Raw genomic sequence first — 18,164 nt, forward strand, 5'->3', positions numbered from 1 at the left:
TGGTTACATTCCCCAAATAAATGTCTGTTCTGTGGGGGAAATCTATACACGCACTGCTTTAACTGCAATCCACCTTCTGAGCAACTGGGCACACAAAGTGGTTCTTAACTCTTTCCCTAGTAGTTATTACCTTTGCCATGACTGCAGTTCTGAGTTCACCATTTCAGTCACTGAGAAGGACAATACAATGAGTGTAGGACAGCAGATATTCCTGAACATGAGTTCCAGCTCTCTAGCTGATTACATGCTTCTGTAATCACTATCATCCCACGTGTAACAAAACAAAACAAAACTCCAAACCCCCACCAAAATGCAAAAAATCCCCTCTCCCTCAAATTAAAAAACCCTATTCAAAATCAGTAATTGTTCCACAGTCTCTTCAGAAAGATGCAATGAAGACTGTGTTCCACATTCTATGATCTAGCAGGTAGCTTCCTACGGACTAGTATGATAGCCCAAACTAGCGAGACTGTACTCAGGTAGGGGAACTCTGGGTACTAGTGTATTAAATACAAAATGTTTGCATGTTTATTTTATATGTCTCATTGTAACAACATGTCTGTTGATTACTTCACTCTGCCTGTCTGCTGCAGCTGTCACCTTCCTTGCAAGCTGCAATGCTTTATTTCATACCAGCACAGTCGCTTTTGTTGGTGCACTGTAACTTTGCCGACGGTTAAAACATCATTGTAGGCAAACTTAATTTTGTCCCTTAGCACACTTACTGTCAAATCATTTACCAGACAATACTATGACATTGCTAAGATTACTTGTAAGTAACAGAGGTGATGGTTTTATGTTCTGCTTGTGCCAAAAATGCATAGAAGTACTGATTACTAAACTAGGGCACATACGGAAGGGTGTGTATTTTTTGTTTAACAGTATTTATTACATATCTGTACTCTACTTGGAAAAATTCTATGCTGCATACTATTATGATGCAATAACGTTGTTAAGAAGCCCCATTTCTATATCACAATTAGCTGAATCGGTAATGCTCAATACTTGCCTACCCATTATACTCCAATTAACATCTCTCTCATCCGAGTAACAAAACCGCGATAAGCAGTGACACAACATTTGGCCACAGTATCAACGCACTCCTGCAGATGGCTGTAGAACTCTGCAAGTTTATCACCACTGAATGCTTCGGCTAACGGAGAGGCTTGATAAAAGTTTGTAAGTGAACTTATTTCACAGGAGATTACAGTAAGGCAAAAGTTGACTGGTTTGCATTTCAGCAGGGACTTGAGAGAATTATTTTGAAGGGGAAATCAAATTGAAAGTGGCAGTCTTCAGTCTTAAAATATAGATACAAATATAGATACAAAAGAGATATGAATATGGGTATGATTGAAGAGCGAATGCAGTGAGGACCATGACTCGCTAAGTTTGACATGACTGGACATTTTCTTATAAACTGAAACTGAGTAGGAAATATGCGAAAAAGCAATGTTCACAGCAGCAGTTAAAGATGAAAAAACAACTCACAACTGTGTAACAGAAAAGCAAGCCAATATGATTAAGAAAAAATGGAATGTGTGCAACAGCTCAACTTTATAAAACCAAGGAACAGTCTGAGCAAACCTCCCATTATTCAAGTACCTTTTACACAGAAACATCACAGAAATGGTTCTCATATCCCTACACAGAATGGACCAGTAGTACAGATTATCTCTTTTCTTACATGGCTTAAAATGCAGACACTGTTGTACCTGGTGGCCAATGGAATTGCATCCATTAGCACTGTTTAAATAAGCGAGCTTGGATAAACTTTAACTCTTATTGTACCTTCCTAGATCTCCACAAGTTGCAGACTGAGATCGCATGCTCAGGTTGTACATGAGGTCCACCTCTACTTCCATCAAACCCTTGCAGAGAATTATAAGGATTTCATGGCTTTTAAGGAACGTACAAAAGCAGCACTGATGATATGTAGTATCAGGAGATGTCCAGAGGCCTGGAAATCAGAAACTTAAAAATTTGTTTTATAGTTTGCTTGTTTTTGTTTTTAATATGTGACATAATTCACAAATGCATACATATTCCCTTATAATAACTTTCTGAAAGTTGTAGAAAGAATACTCCCACCTCTCCCAACACTGGAGCATTGACAGGATTTCTCTCTTAAGAGTGGTAGATCAAGACTGCTGGAAATTAGTCTTGTCTACAAAATACATTAAAATTCTTTATAGAAACTTTTCATTCAGTGCTAAAGAACTGGCAATATAATAATGAAATACAAAGCATATGCAACATATATATTAATTTTTAATGCTTATGAAGCTGAGTATATATTTCTTCTTGTATCACTTTTCTCAGACACCATTCAGGTGAAATCAGTTCTACATTTGATTCCTTTACATCTTTTACAAACAGTAAAGCTTCTCTTCAGACTTGTCTAAAGAATGACATAATCTATACAACAGATTGCTTCATCTGCCTTCACAAGTACAAAAACCATTACATTAACCACAAGCGCTACGCACTTTATTCTCCTCTTACTAAATCTCAAACAGATGTGATAAAAGCACGCAACTCTGTCAAACTCCTTTCATCCTATGCCAATCTGTTCACTGTATAACTTTAAACACAAGGGTGACTGATATACCTGTATTATTGAAAGTCCTAGTGCAATCCTATTATGAGAAGAATACAATCTTCCCCTGGCCCCATCAGATTATCTCATCACCTAATACTACTCCCTAATATGTTCCTTTCTGCTATATTTTTCAGCACTTCTAAGTGTCATTCAGACACAGCAGACGTCCAAAATTTTCCTGAACTCTACATATCTACACACTCAACTCCACACTGGCACAAGTACAGCAGACACAATGGAAAACAAAAGCTTAGATCACTGCATAAGTTTTGACACCCAATCTCAAGTCACTTACCTACTTTAAATGTGAATTGAGTCTCTAGAAAACATTATGTGGTAGAGGCCTACTGCCCTCAGAAAGGATAATGCATTGTTTTTTCTTGTTTCTAATTAGTAATTTAAGCATATGTTCAGCATTTAACTCTAAATGTTTGCCTTTTCCCCAAGCTCTAAGACAGCTGTCCAAGATGTGAATGCCAGAAAACATTTAAATATCAACATCTGTTGAATTATGTTAATTTAGTGTAATATAATTGGGCATGAGTTGGAATTGATCAAAAGTATATGAATTACACAAAGGCAAATCCAAACCAATATCTTGGTGTACAAACAAGTCACCAAGGAACGCTGAGGGAATAAAACAAAAAAATCCACTTCTGTTAAAAATTAAATAGCTAAAACTACAGTTTTCTTCAACAAATGACATGATTTCACATTTTCAAGAAAGGAAATTAATATTTATACTCATTCAGAATATAAATTTTATATTAATTCATAATATTTCTAAATATTTTTGACAGCAAGTTCCAATATTGTTTTAAGTCAAGCAACATGTGATAAAAATGAATAATGCTCATGTGTGTAATGGCGAAATATAGTTTGAAAACAGGTTGCAGTAATAGAATATCCTCCTGTTAGAGGACAATACTGTTTCAAAAATTCTAAAGCAAACATTCTTCTGTTTCTTCTTCATCTTGTGACAACATTGTTGATATTCAAAAGAGATGGACTCTCATCCAATTCTGAAGTGATCTGGAAAATATCTTTATGACTTGAGCAATAACCATGGGCTTGAACAGATACTTCCACAGAAGGACTCAATAGCTTACTCAGCTACACTGTTTCTTCCAGCTATTTCTGGCCATGTTTGTTTACTAAGTATGATATTCACTAAATAAAGTCAGTGCAGGACAAATCTATTTTTGTTAAAAAGACTTTAAAAAACACATCCTACCTATATAGTTCTGGATCACACACAGAGTTAGGTTAGATTACTTCAAACATTAGCATCATACTCAAAATCCTTTACTTTCAAAACAGGTACAGAGCAAGAAGCAACACCATAAAAAACCCACAAGTATCTAACATAGTAGCTCTAGAAATGGAACAAGGAAAATGCCTTCTCAAGTTGGAAACACTCAGCCTGCATAACAGTTTCTTTCTTTACCTCTGTACTGGGAAGGTGAGCAAGCCTGGCCAATCGGAATGCATTTGGTCCACTTTAACAGACCAATAATTCAATTATTGTAGATAAACAGCCATCACAACGTAATGATTTTCAGTCAAGCATTCTGACCTAGATCTGGACCACTGATCCAGAAGCTTTTTGTCACATTACAAACACTACGGTCAGTTTTAACCTACTGCCTAGCAATTGGTTCCAAGAAAGTAACAGCTCTGCAGCTGGACCTCAGCATCATTCTCCTCCTTAGTCCCTTCTGCTTCCCTGTTTTTAATACTACGCTTGAGAAACAATACTTTAAACAATCTAATTGTCTGGCCAAGACAGTACAGTTCTAATACAGTCAATAATCCGATTAAGCACATTATGTTTCCTAACACTCTGCACCCATTCCACTTGGTAACTGTCATGCAACTCCACTGAGTACAAGGGGTCTGCATATGTAGGAGTGAATGCAAAATTTGACTTTCTAATAACAAAGGAGAGCAGGTAAGAGAAAGTTATAGAAACACTAACTGCATTTTTGTCCATTTTAGTTTCAAAATTCTATAATAGTAAAAACTTCATTTATGTCCTCCTGCTCTGTATTATTAGTGATCTTAAAAATTCTAAATATACATATACCCAAAGAACTTAACAGGAGCCAAAATCCCAAATCCAAAAATGAGGATGCTGAACAGTGTCCTCTTCTTCCTTTTGGCTAGGACAGTTACCAAACATTAATGTCCAGATACACTGAAAAGTATTATTATAATAAATGATCACAATTTCAAATATCAACAAAGAAAATAAACATGAAAATTCTATGAAATTTGAACAAACTACTCAAATTTTCTTCTAAACTCTTTCTCTCCTCAAACAAAACCACAGTCTAGATAGAAGTCACTGGGCCTATGACTCAGAATTTTAGTTAATATGCATCAGTCGACGCTGCTTTGGGTATATGACACCCAGGGATTCCTCTAAGCTTAGTAGGAACTCCATGTAAAAATTGCTCAGTTTAATTTACAATAAGAACAGAAAAACAAAATGCAAAATGACCTCTTTTGATTGTCATGTTGCTTAACAATACGTTAAATACTTTGTGGAACTACAGTGCAAATTACTGCGCATAGCTCCTGCTCAGACCTTAAACAGCAGGAATGGTCTTCTCACCTCTGAAGCCCAAACTAACTTTATCCTTATGCCATTAGCATTTTAACAAGTAAGCCGAGACAAGTAAAGCTTGAGCTTTGGAGCACAAAATCGAGCAAAAAATCAGTGACAGATTCTAATGCAGTGGAGTGTGAGAAACAAGTGTACCATGTGCTAACATTCAGGTATTTGAAAGTGAGAAATTTGCTATCACTTCATTCAGGGGAAAATTCAGTTCAGATGGTATATCAGGAGGATCCCGAAGTACATAATTTTTAGAGGTTATCTGATTTTTTTTACTACATATATTTTAAAATCAGGACTAGTTGACTTCCTGTTGGTTAACATACGTACCTGGAATTCAATCTTAAATTACAAATTTTCAGTGTCATTTAGCAGCTTCTTTATGTACAACATTATACAGTATATTAGATTTTAGTGCAATAACAATGAAATTCAGCTTGTGGTTTTGTACTTAACTAGTTTTGCATTAAAGATGCAATGAAACTGCTCAGACTATACAGAAAAATGTATTTTCTAGACAGAGCATGAAAAAATTCTGCAACTTTTGAAAATATTCTTATGGAAGTTGAATTAAAATACAGTACTTTTAAGACACTCAGTGACTAATGTTCATTTTGTCAAGGGATACTTAAATCTATCCATGAACCTATACTGAGGCTTGAAGATTTCCGTAAAATTAAAGCATCACATACTACATTTTGAAATAACAATCAAACCGCATCGCCCGTCCCCGTCCCCCAAATGAAAATCTTTTTAGGATCTTAAAAATAAGGTCAAATTATAGAAAACTCAATAAGGAATTGCTCTCTTCCAAAATGGCACCATCTTTTATTCTTCCCAGGGAAGAAAAAACACCAAACTAATGGAATAATGTTATCCCTGAGGGTGACTGCAAGGGAGGAAGGCAATGTGTCCTCAAATATCCACATAATTTAATCTGGAACTGCAAATATTATTAAGCACCAAACGTAATGGTACAGTTACTGCTTCATGGCACTCCAAAGAGGAGATAAAACTGCTTAGTTGTTAATGTCTAATGATGTAAACACATTTGGATTTTAATGTTATATCTGAATCTCCTGCACTATTAGCTCTGGGGTTACAAGATATCAACTTACTACTAGTAATAATTTTACACTTGAATTAAAAGGCTTGTTTAAATATTACTTTCTTTTAAAGTATTTTTGTTGGGAATACATGTTCATGTGACGGCAGAAGTGAATCACCCAGTAAAACAGCTATGCATTCCTTAGCTTTACTGCAGTGTAAGTATGTGCACTTTTTCATGTATAATTTGCAAAAATTGGCTGAATTTACCTCCTCTGGTATTATAATTTCATTCCACAAAAGCCACATTAAACAATTACAGTTCTTGTAATTAACCAGTAGTCTAATGTACAGTTTTCTTATCCCAATCCATTAACAGCTGTTCAAAAAATGTAGTAATTAATGGTTTCATTTATTTTTGGCAAACCTGCAACTCGACAAATAGTTTTGTATCTGCTGCAAATTAGGAGTCTTTCCCAAACAACAGATGACACGGTGGGAAAGAGGGAGCAGGCAGAATCCTTGCACGTCTTTGTCTCTTTACAAGATCAAATGAAGACCAGCTGTAATGCTATTTGTCACATCTGTGTAAAGAAGTACTACGGTCTGTATCATCAGATGAAAATGAACAAGTGCTGTACAAAGGTACAAAAACAGGTTTCCCTTCCAAACTGGGAGGGAGAGAAAGTCATATTTCTAACCAAAGCAATAGTACACTCTTGAAAAGATCTCCTCACGTTTGGTGTAGTTTTTCTCTCAGGAGGTTTCTTTAAATACTGTTTCATAGAGAATACTGTTAGTCATAAAAAGTGAAAATGCTGGAGAGTCATCCTCTTGTACCAATACCAGGCACATATTTAAACCGGATTGAGAACAACTAGGGAAAGCAGGGAAAGGGCAGGAAATGTGGAATTTTTGACTAATGTTCTGGGTTTTTATTGACACATCGCCATTTAGCAGCATCTGACATTCTTCCTTTATGTAATCCTTCTTGTACTACTTCCAGAGTTTGCTTTCCTGAAAGTCTCCTCCACATGTGCAAAGACTTGTATTTCAGTCTGTACTGTTTACAATGGCAGGAGCAGACTTCAAAGACTTCTTGCCAGCTAAGAACAGAGCAGCTACAGGTGATCATTGGACGACCGGCACACAGCCCTCCTTTCACATTGCAGTAATGGCAGAATAGGTGGCTCCCGCTGATTTTTAAAGAAATATTCAAGGTACCTCAAGCTATGGTCTACTTTGCAGCCACAAGAAGTGGCTACCTACTGCAGACTAAGCTGCTGCTACGTTGACTAGATTGTTAACACAGCATCAGTAGCTAGCTGAAACCTAACTTGCATAATTCTGCTCCACTTTGAAATCATTTTTATGAGTATGACTTAGCCTCCTTTTAAGCCAGGACTGAACTGCACAAGAATTACAAATAGTGTTGGTTTTTTTTTCTTTTAAAGATCTCTGATGGAGCACAGAATCATAGAACAGTTTGGATTAGAAAAGACCTTCAAAGGTCATCTAGTCTAACCTCCCTGCAGTAAGCAGGGACATCTCCACTAGACCAGGTTGCTCAGAGCCCCGTCCAGCCTGACCTGGAATACTTCCAGGGATGGGGCATCTACCACCTCTCCGGGCAACCCGTTCCAGTGCCTCACTATCTTCACTGTAAAAATTACTTCCTTATATCCAGTCTATATCTACCCTCTTTTAGTTTAAAACCATTACCCATTGTCCTGTCACTACAGACACTGCTAAAAAGTTTATCCTGATCTTTCTTATAAGATCCCTTTAAGTACTGAAAGGCTGCAATAACGTCTCCCTGAAGCCTTCTCTTCTCCAGGATCAACAACCCCAACCCTCTCGGCTTTTCCTCACAGGAGAGGTGTTCCAGCCCTCTGATAACTTTTGGGGCCCTCCTCTGGACCCGCTCCAACATTTGAGTGTGGAAAGCCAACATGCAATTATCAAGATATGACCAAAAAAATTGGTAGATGGCAAGAGTTCTGGCACTGTTTTCTTATCAGTTTCTCATTTCATGCATGTGTCTAATTCCACTTGCAGTATAATAAGGAAAAATAAGTATGTAGATAAAATAATTACTGATACTTAACAGAAGCACACTGTAAAAAAAAAAACGACACAAGACCATTATGTATAGTGCAGGAAAATTATACAAGTTTAACTTACTTAGTAGTCTGCTGTTTTCCCAATCTGCAATTCTGTTGTTTTGTTTCTAGATTACAGCATAAATTAACTAGTTATGGCATTGACTGTATGACCAAAGGCAAAATATTACATTGCTTAAGCATTCTGGTTTTTCTGTCAAATAAGGATAAAAGTACTTGCTAGCTTCATAGGGTATTGTGAGCATAAATACATTAAATATTAAGAGACAAGCAGACAATTGTGTGATGGAAGCCATCCATATATTTAACACATGCTCAAAATCACATTATAGCAGCTCAGCAAAATATCATTCAGTGCTGTCTCCACAGCTGACCAAATGAATCTCCTAGCCCTAGGGAATCTTCTTTGGGTAGAACTCATTTTTATAAAATTTTACAAAGGTGAGTTAAGAAAATGTGTTTTATCTCATGATGAGAGCAGGCAAACAGTGGGCACATGATCAGCTATGGCAGTTCAGCTGCCAAGCAGCAACTTGTTAACATCGCCATAACTCAATGATGTTCAATTGTTTGCCCACAGCCTCGGGCTACAGACAGACATTTGGTCTGCTAACAACTGCGCCAGATGAAGACATTACTATCCCAAGCTATTTGTTATCACACATCTGCTGGAGATTATCATCTCCACAGCTCTGCTGGAGGAAGAAATCATGTGAGCACTCCCTAATATGGTTTGTACAAACCCAGCCAATTTAGTTTAAATAGGTGAGTTGAACTAACCAGGCTGGTTTTGCACAAAGTGTATCAAAAGATGCAGACAAAAAAACTTCCTTACTGGCAAAAGAGTAGAGGGTGAAAACAAGCAGCTGGAAGAATTAACACCTTCAAGCCGTGTAGCTGGATTGGGGAGGGGACTGTTCCTGTCCTAATGCAGAGAGAGAATGTAAACAGAGAACTTTTTCAAGGCTATACGGGAGAAATAAATGCAGCTTCTAAACCAGTATTATTTAGTACCGTTTACATGATTTAAATAATAATGACAAAACTATATATTTGTAGATTAAAGCTTATCTGTAAAGGTAGCATAGATATATATACTTGAATGTGTCAAATACACAACACAAAGATCACATGTGTTGAACTGTATCAGTGTAATATAATCTATCCAGATTCTAAGTTTTGTGGTGCAGGACTGTCCCCTTCCTTAATATTTGGTTCATCAGTAGCCATATCAACAGTTCTCAACAATCTAATTATCTTGCCACTCGTACAAGTTTGTGTTAGTTTATATAGGATTGGCTCATTGGTACTAATTTTGACAGAAGCAGCCTAATACAACCAACCCAGTACAGCAAAGCTCACTCAGAAAGCATCAGCATTATTCCACCACAAAGACAGAGCTGCAGACCATTGCCATGCTTAGAGCTCCACACCTTTCTGATGTATTTAAAGAGTAAATTATTCGATAAGTCACTGACCTAATGTCATATGAGTATTTACATATTGTCTACATGCTGACACAAGAAGTGTGTTCAGTCATCCAAAAGAAGTAAGAAAAGTCAAGGGAAGCATAGAAAAATGTGAGTATACACATATCTCATATACATATGAAAAACAGAAAAAAGGTCTTCCAGAACCGCAAACAAAAAAGAAAATAAGAAATATAGTTGTGTGAAAACTATACAAAGACAGACCCAGAGAAATTCAGTCTTGCAATAAAAGCAGATTAAACTGTGTTCTGGGTAAGTACAATAATTTTATAGAATGTCCAATACTCACCAACTGTTGCTGTTGTATCACCGCATTTAGTAAAAAACAAGAAGACACTATAAGGTCACAACTGTTACCTCTTGTATGCTTCTTTTTAAGGGGGTTACTCATCTGAATTGCCTTAGTGTATCAACTGTAATAGTTTAACCCAGGCAAGAGCTAATTTAAAGTCAATTTTAGAAAGCTTCAGACTTTCAGGTGTGAGTAAACACTTGCATTCAACAAAAGATTTAAGTGCATATGCATGTAGTACACAAATAATGAAAGATTTACTACAACGTTACTTAATTCTGTAACTTAACCTTGTAACATTCGATTGGTATCATTGTAGTTTAGTGGTTTTTACAGTATTTGGGCACACGCAAAAATCTAAATGACAGATTTCCATTTCAAGATTTCATGTACAATAATGAAGACACACATTTGCAACTAAGGTGATGTTCACTATTAATTCTGTGAACAATATTTGCTACTAAACCAGTAATTTCTATAGGTACCTTGTTAAGCAGAAACATTCTCCTTTTCTGTATTGCCTAGTGAAAACAAGATTAACCCTTTTGGTAGACATGATAAGTTAAAATTAAGTCATAACAAAATCAACCTTCAATATTAACCACAGATAAATCAGATATATGTCACTACGCACCATGAATTTTATTTGTAAGGAACAGAATACCAGAGGAATTGTCTTGAATCAAATGAGGACAGGTACTACGAACATACGAGGAGACGAACGTTTCCTATATATCTGAAAATCAATCTTGATTTTGGTTGTAACAGCTTTCGATAAAAAGCAAAATACTAGGTTACAGAACACTCAAACTATAAGAAGAACATAGTCACCAGACATGCTATTGGCCTGAGAGAAAAAAATGTTTGCACGTGGTGCCAATCAAGTTCTTATTTTCAGCAGCTAAACTGTAGCAAGAATGTTCAAATTTGTTCAATATATGTCTTGTAAATAAGATGTATATGACTTGATTCTAAGACAGCAGATGGCCTGTTAGAAATATCATTTTCACAGAAGTTTGAGAACTTCTCTTCAAGTCACTTTAAAGATCTAACAGTAAAGGCAAAGAAAACAGTTTTCTGAAAATGCACAAATAACTATTTTGAAATAACCTAACTCCATCTGGAGGAAAAAGCCTTTGAAAATAAAGATGGTGGTACCAGGAGATGTTAGGAGGTGACACTGCTGTTTCTAAGTGTATTATACTATGATAATATACTGTGGCTTTATGTATATCATAATAATGGTTTATGTAAGTCTTACTTTAATATTACGTATATTTTACAGAAAATGTCAGTCTTCTGTCTTGGATTTACCACCTATTGCTTCCACACAACCCTGCCAGATGTTTATTGCGACAACAGTCTACTAACGTACTGCTGATTGGACACGATGAGAGGCTGAAGATCACTTTAGGTATTTAACACTATTTTAAAAATCTCTATTCCACCTGCTTGTGTAGGTAGCAATCACTTCACAAGAACTTCACTGGTCCAAATAAAAAAAAGTAAGTTATGATCCCGAATTCCTCAGACAACGCTTTACATTGCTACCGCATAAAAAAGATCCTAAAATGACTTTAAATATAATCTGTTTTTTACTGCTCACTTTATACTCTGTTTCATGTACGCAGCCTGATAGTAAGAGTGCATTTATAGTGAAAATTCATACCTAAAGTGAACCCATTCTAAAATTCTGAGTAAAAATATGATTTAACAAGTGCATTTTCCAGAAAACAAACGCAGAAAATTTCAAGTTTTTTGGCTTTAATATAAAAGGTTTTATAGACAAAGATGACCACAATTTCTGAAGATGAATGACCAACACTTGCATAACCGATGTTTCAGAGCATGTAACCACAACTTGTACACAATGAAATAGATTCATAGTTAATATGCATATTTTTAGAAAGAAGTATTGGTCTCCCTTTCTAAGTATTCATCAAAGTAAGCATTTAACAATATTAAAGTATTTAACAACCTTAGATACCTTTTTCAGGATGACCACATATATACTAAAGACCTACTGAAAGACAATTGTCTTACTCAAAACCATAGTACTACATGACGGTATAAATCTATGATAACTTTTTGAAAAAAGTAATTTGATAGTACATTGTCATCTTTACAGAACAACATAAAAATTGTGTAAATGTGTTGTGCACATAGCAATGGAAACATTTCTATAGTTTCTCATTTTAAAAAATACTAGAATTAAAATAATTATTTGGCAGAATAGATTCAGCAGGTACAATGTACATAAAAAACCCTCTAGGAACAAACTCCTAAACCAGTGCCCATCAGTTCAGTGTTGGATTTTTTGTCTTTTGAAGGGCAGGAAAGAAGCTGGAGGAGAAACTAGATTCATTTTTAGTAAGTCTTCACAATGAAATTTTTATTGTCAAAATATAAGAACAGTTTAAGTGTTACAGTATTTATCTTCTTGATTTCAAAAGCATGTATGCATAATGGCAATTTAATACATTTTCAGCACTTAACTTACATGCCAGAAGCATAAACCTTACTTTGGCACACCTTTAATTCTGATGTTTACTAAAGAGATTAAGTTTAGTAAGTGTAGTTGGGTACGGTCACCAATAAAGTCTAATACCCATATTTTAGGCAAAGATAATACCATATAAAAGATATTATTGGAAGTAAATCACAAAAAACCAGAAGACCTCTGATAATACCCCAAAAGAATGGTATCATTTCTTATATTAAAATTTGAGAGTTAAGAAGTTCACAAATTCAGCATTAACTTACCTGCTAGCTGTTTTTACAGAGCTGTTTTTCTTGTGCCCTCTTTCCGATCGGTTGTCTCGCAAGAGTTGAAGCTATTAAAAAAAAATGTTCAGAACAGTCTCACAAGCAATACCTTTATTTGCTTTTTAGAAATGTTATCCTGATAATGACATTATTCCCTGTCTTGAGTAATCTTTCAATAGTTTTCACCCAAGACTCTAAAAGCGATGGACATCTAATAGAATTTTACAGTAATAGCTAATATTTCAGGGTACATCCATCAATTTAAAATTGCTAAATAACTGAAAATGTAAAAATTAAGGCATTCTCAAAGCCTATTAGAAAGTCATGCAATTCACAATTAACTTATCCATAAAATTTTACAATTTTCACAATTACAATTTAAATTTTCAAAACAGTGTAACAAAAAATGTTGGAGAACACTTAATTTAGGAAAAAACTGCTCAGGTTGGCACTCGAATCTAAGCAGTTATGAAACAGTTATAAAGTCGTCTAAACCCCAGGAGCTTTTGTAATTTTTAAGTTGCAGAATCAACAAAAACACAGTATTAAAGCTTCCCATAATAGCAGGGAAGTACGGATAATGAAGGATTCATTTAAGTGAAATGGTGACTCAGCTTCTGGAACAAGCTCTGATTTCCTATATCTATTTTTAGACAAATAAAGGAAGATCTTTCATTCAGACTACCTCCAATACTCAGAAGTCTATTTCCAGCATTAGGATATTTGTCAGGATGAGTAAAGCCGCAACAACAGCAAAAAACGACTGTCAAAAAGTTACACTAAAGAAATGAAAACTAGACAATATAAAAAATACAAATGTTTCTTGAAACTAATCATATATTGAAGAAAGTATAGAACGAAAGACTGTTTAAAAACAACCTACAGGTAAATGGATGTAATATTCACAGCAAACACATTTAAAAGTCCACTGACAATTAGGAAATTATGACCTTTATGACCTGGCCAACCACCCTTTAATGCTGTACATGAGCATGGACTCCAAAAATTGACACCTATCTATAAAATTACACTTGATTAATTCATCCCCAACTCTCTATGGCTTGCTTCTTGTATAAGGAATATTCCTCATCATTTCATCTATCTAGTTCTGAGATGCAGTAAAATAATGCAGTCTGGCTTTAAAAGGCAATCTGAAGGATACATAAAGGTAAGGCACCTTATTCTGATACATTTTTGCAAAATAGTTTTTCCATTTTCTAAAATGAATGAATCAGAGCACTTACAAATCATATTTAAATGTAGGCATAATTTTTACCAGCATGACATTCATACAGTGTGTATCACCAGCATGACATTCATACAGTGTGTATCTATTTCATGATCAAGCTAAGGAGAACAGTCTCACTGTTATCAATATTCTCTGGCTGATAAGTAAAATGCAGTTACAGCATGTACAAATACAGATCACCTGCCAGACTAAATCTGGCTAGTTTATTACTTGTGTTCTAACATAGTAACTTCAACTCCAGAAATTAATCAAAAGAGAAAGTCGTAAACCCATGCAACCAATAGTTACACACTCTGGATCTTCACGAATTTAGTGAGAAATACGTAGGCCATCAAAGTCATCATAATTACTTTGCACCATCATTCTCACTTCTTTTACTTGGTTAAAAAAAAGAACCCTTCATGCGCCAGTAGCACCTAGATTATTTGATGACATGAGCCTTATTTCACAATTCATTAGTAATCTGCAAGTTACAAATACAGTGAACTTCAGATAAGCTCTGAAAATACAACTCATGGGAAATATGAAATAAACACGTAAAATTCAGAATTAATTCGAATTTACTATTATCTGAGAAAAATGAATTTGTCATTATACACCAGCCAAGCAAGCATACATTTCTCACGCTCTGTGCTGAATGGATACTATCAGTTTGTATGATGTAGGTTAAGGTATTTCTCAGCATGGGAATTTCTATACTGTTTTAAGCTTAGAATCTTTTAAAGAAATAAACAGTACATCTTCAGTTAATTACTCCATGTGAGACAATCAATACATTTAAAAATCAAATTTAAAAAAAAACAAAACAAACACCCAAACTCATTCTAACCTAGCAAATTTGACTACTTATAGCATCAACACTTCAGGAATAGGATAAAGATTAGCCCAAGAGAACTTTTTTACTAAGATGAAACATGCTTATATTTAAAATGTTCTTTTTAATGTGTTTCTTCTACTGGGAAATGTGTCTCAGAATATTGAGGGTTAAATGCAAATCATATAAAGCCATCTATTTAGATGTTAAGTGTCAGTCAGCTTAGTATAACATGTTGGAAGTTCACAATTTAGAGCTAAAACTGTACTATGTTTTACCCACTCTCACGGTTTTGGGCAAGTAAACTCCAGCTTGCTCTGGAGTTCAAAAGAAGGGGGATTGGACAGGACAGAGTATACGCTGATTTAAACAACCACTTACTGGAGCTACAATTGTTCATGATGGATCATCCTAAGACGAACCTTCCAAAGACTCTATAGATCGTATTTCCTTTCAAAGTTTCAAATCTATTTAAATTTGTAAATGTATTAGCAAACTGGCACAGATCTAATGAAATCAACTGCGTCCTATCAATTTTTGCCAACTTAAAAAAATGTACTATAGAACTTGAGTCTTACATTTCAATGCATTGATGATATCTTCAGCTACTTTTACTGCATAGTTGAAGTTAACTATACATTTATGAAATTAAACCAGACTTATTGTCTCATTTTATAGTTCTTGGACAGTATGTTATGTATTGGACCTTACTAGCATTCATAAAGAAAGGTTTTCCTCCATGTGTGAAGACAAGCTAAAGAAATAAGCGCCATGTTGCTAATCAAATATTAAACTTGTCTTCGCATTCCCTCAACCACAGTCTCTAGGCTTGAGCCTCCTAGGGACTACAATGTAGGGGCTCAGCAGACAAACTACTGAGATATTTTCACCAATATCTGCAACCATGATGGAGATTTAACAGTCCTTTTACTGCTGTAGTTTTAACCAATGAAATGCAGAAAAAATGGAATTGAAGATCTTCCTGTAGAAGTCTGCCCACTCTTGTCAGTGTTCTGTATTTCTTGATGCTGTGAGTCAAATGTTTTGCTTTCCAGCATTTTGAGAAATGCAGTATTTGGAGATACTATGATTAACAAAACCGTAACAAAAAAAAAATCCGACTTTTCATTTAACCTGTTAAAACTCAAAGATACGTAACTGAAATTAAATGACTAATTAAAGATTTTTAATTAAGGGACTTTCTGAAATGTACTGCTGTTAATATGTTTCCTTACAAGAAAATATGAAATCATACCTGCTTTGTTTATAATGTCTTAACATATTAGCCCACGCCCTCTGGAGTAGAGGTAGTTAAATTCCTTTACACATCTCAGGTAAACTGTTCTTGATCAAAGCAGTTCTTACCTGGCTATGTTCCTTCCTAGCCCCAGGGCTAAACCAGTGGCTGTGGGAGAAAAAGAAAAGACAGGTTTAACAATATAACTAAGAAAGCACATGCTGTCATATGACCAGTCTGTGCGTGCTTTTGGGTACCTCATTGTCTGCCAGGAAAACACAGCCTTCAGCTATGCTTTATCATAATGGGTTATTTTTATTGAACTCTAAGTCTGTAGCAGTTTTCAAAGAATGCACCACAGATTTCACTCTAGAGTAGCTATTCGCTTTATAGGTAACTATATTTTGTCAAACAAGCTAAAATAATATATAAATGATAGTATTTTAGTATACTGTAATGCATGTGCTATAAATAAAAGTAATTACATATTTAGTACTGAAGTGTTACTTATTAATGATTACAGCTGAAAAGATTTTTAAGTATTGTGGACTACCTGGTAGTTGTCAATGTATTCTTAACAAACTGAGACCTGAGTTGGAATCTAAAGTGAAATTCGAAGTCCATAAATTCAGTTGCTTCATATCTCTATAGAACTGCACAATTTTGGCTATTGGCAGCCTTATTTCATAGAGATGAAGGTTTGGACTAAGACGTTGACATGCAGGGATAAGAACTCACAATGAACTTTTTCCTCCATGGTAGTATAAACATATTAATACTGGTTCACATAAACACTGTGATCACATGGAACTGAATTAACATTTGAATGTAACTATAGTAAGCATTATACAAGCCTGCAGCAAAGCTTCATGCTTGCAAAATGAAAAGAAGAACGAAAAAACAATTGTAACAAGGGGGATCTGAAATTACATATAGTACCTACATATTACTCATGTAAGCAAGCAATAAGTTTTGGGCAAAGGATAAAATAATTCCATCCATTATCATATTGCACAAAAAGACCATCACATGACCTGCTACTGTGCTTTAAGTTCCTCTAGAAGTGTAACCAAATATTATAAGCTTAACCCAGTCACGCTTTTTCTGAAGTGGTTAAATTCAACACAGTTTACTCTCATTTTTCCCCCACAGCAGCCACACGATGACACTAAAGTTTTTACTTTAATATACTAAGAAGCAGCAGATTCCATGGGATTGTCTGGTCTAAATTACTCTTAAGTCACATATCTTAAAGTTTTGTGGCTTTTTCTCAGTCATTTTTTGTGAGCTCGCTGATGAGCAGTCAACCTTCTCATTCTTGTATACAAGACCAGTTGTCACCAAAACCTGCATACCGCTAACTCCTTTTTCTACTTCCAACATGATTAAGGAAAAGAAGTTGGAAATGAAAAGAGAATGACAGCAATAAAGTTAAAAATATACCTTGAGATAAAAATTAGTAGACATTTATACATTTTGGACATGAAACGTTCATCAACTGCATCAAATAGTTCAAAATCTGAGGAAAACCGGGAGATTTCACGCACGTGCAACTTGAATGTTGGCAGTGGATGAAAAGAAAAACCATCACATTTGTGAGTAACGCAACAAATAAGGTCACAAATATCCAGAAGCTGATGAAGATATTATAAGAAATATAACGAGTTAGATCTCGGTTCCAGATAGATGAGCGTCTTGTCTCTGATCAGTGTCAACAGCAAACGCTCAAGGAGCAACAGTGAACTGGGGTATCCTCCTCCACATAAACTCTGCTGGTTTGTGCCAAATCAGTGGATTACAGACTAAATTATTAGTAAAATGCATTTCTATTGAAAAAAAAAATTCAAAGTATTTTGAATGCATCTCACATTTTGACATCAAAAATCCTTTCTACAGAATAAGACCTCTTGTAATGAGAACATGA

At 35.2% G+C, this 18,164-nt stretch overlaps 1 protein-coding gene across 1 annotated transcript in view; it reads right to left on the reverse strand.

Moving 5' to 3' along the window:
• Positions 1 to 18,164, reverse strand: part of GPATCH2 (G-patch domain containing 2) — a 130,554-nt gene that overhangs the window by 21,247 nt on the left and 91,143 nt on the right. The window contains exons 7-8 of the mRNA XM_075413014.1: positions 16,369 to 16,408; positions 12,938 to 13,008 (exon numbers count right to left, since the gene is read on the reverse strand). Of these exons, the coding sequence (XP_075269129.1) occupies positions 12,938 to 13,008; positions 16,369 to 16,408 (111 nt within the window). The remainder of the gene's footprint in view (positions 1 to 12,937; positions 13,009 to 16,368; positions 16,409 to 18,164) is intronic.

The sequence above is a fragment of the Opisthocomus hoazin genome, chromosome 2 (genome assembly GCF_030867145.1).
Source record: "Opisthocomus hoazin isolate bOpiHoa1 chromosome 2, bOpiHoa1.hap1, whole genome shotgun sequence".
Classification (NCBI taxonomy): domain Eukaryota; kingdom Metazoa; phylum Chordata; class Aves; order Opisthocomiformes; family Opisthocomidae; genus Opisthocomus; species Opisthocomus hoazin.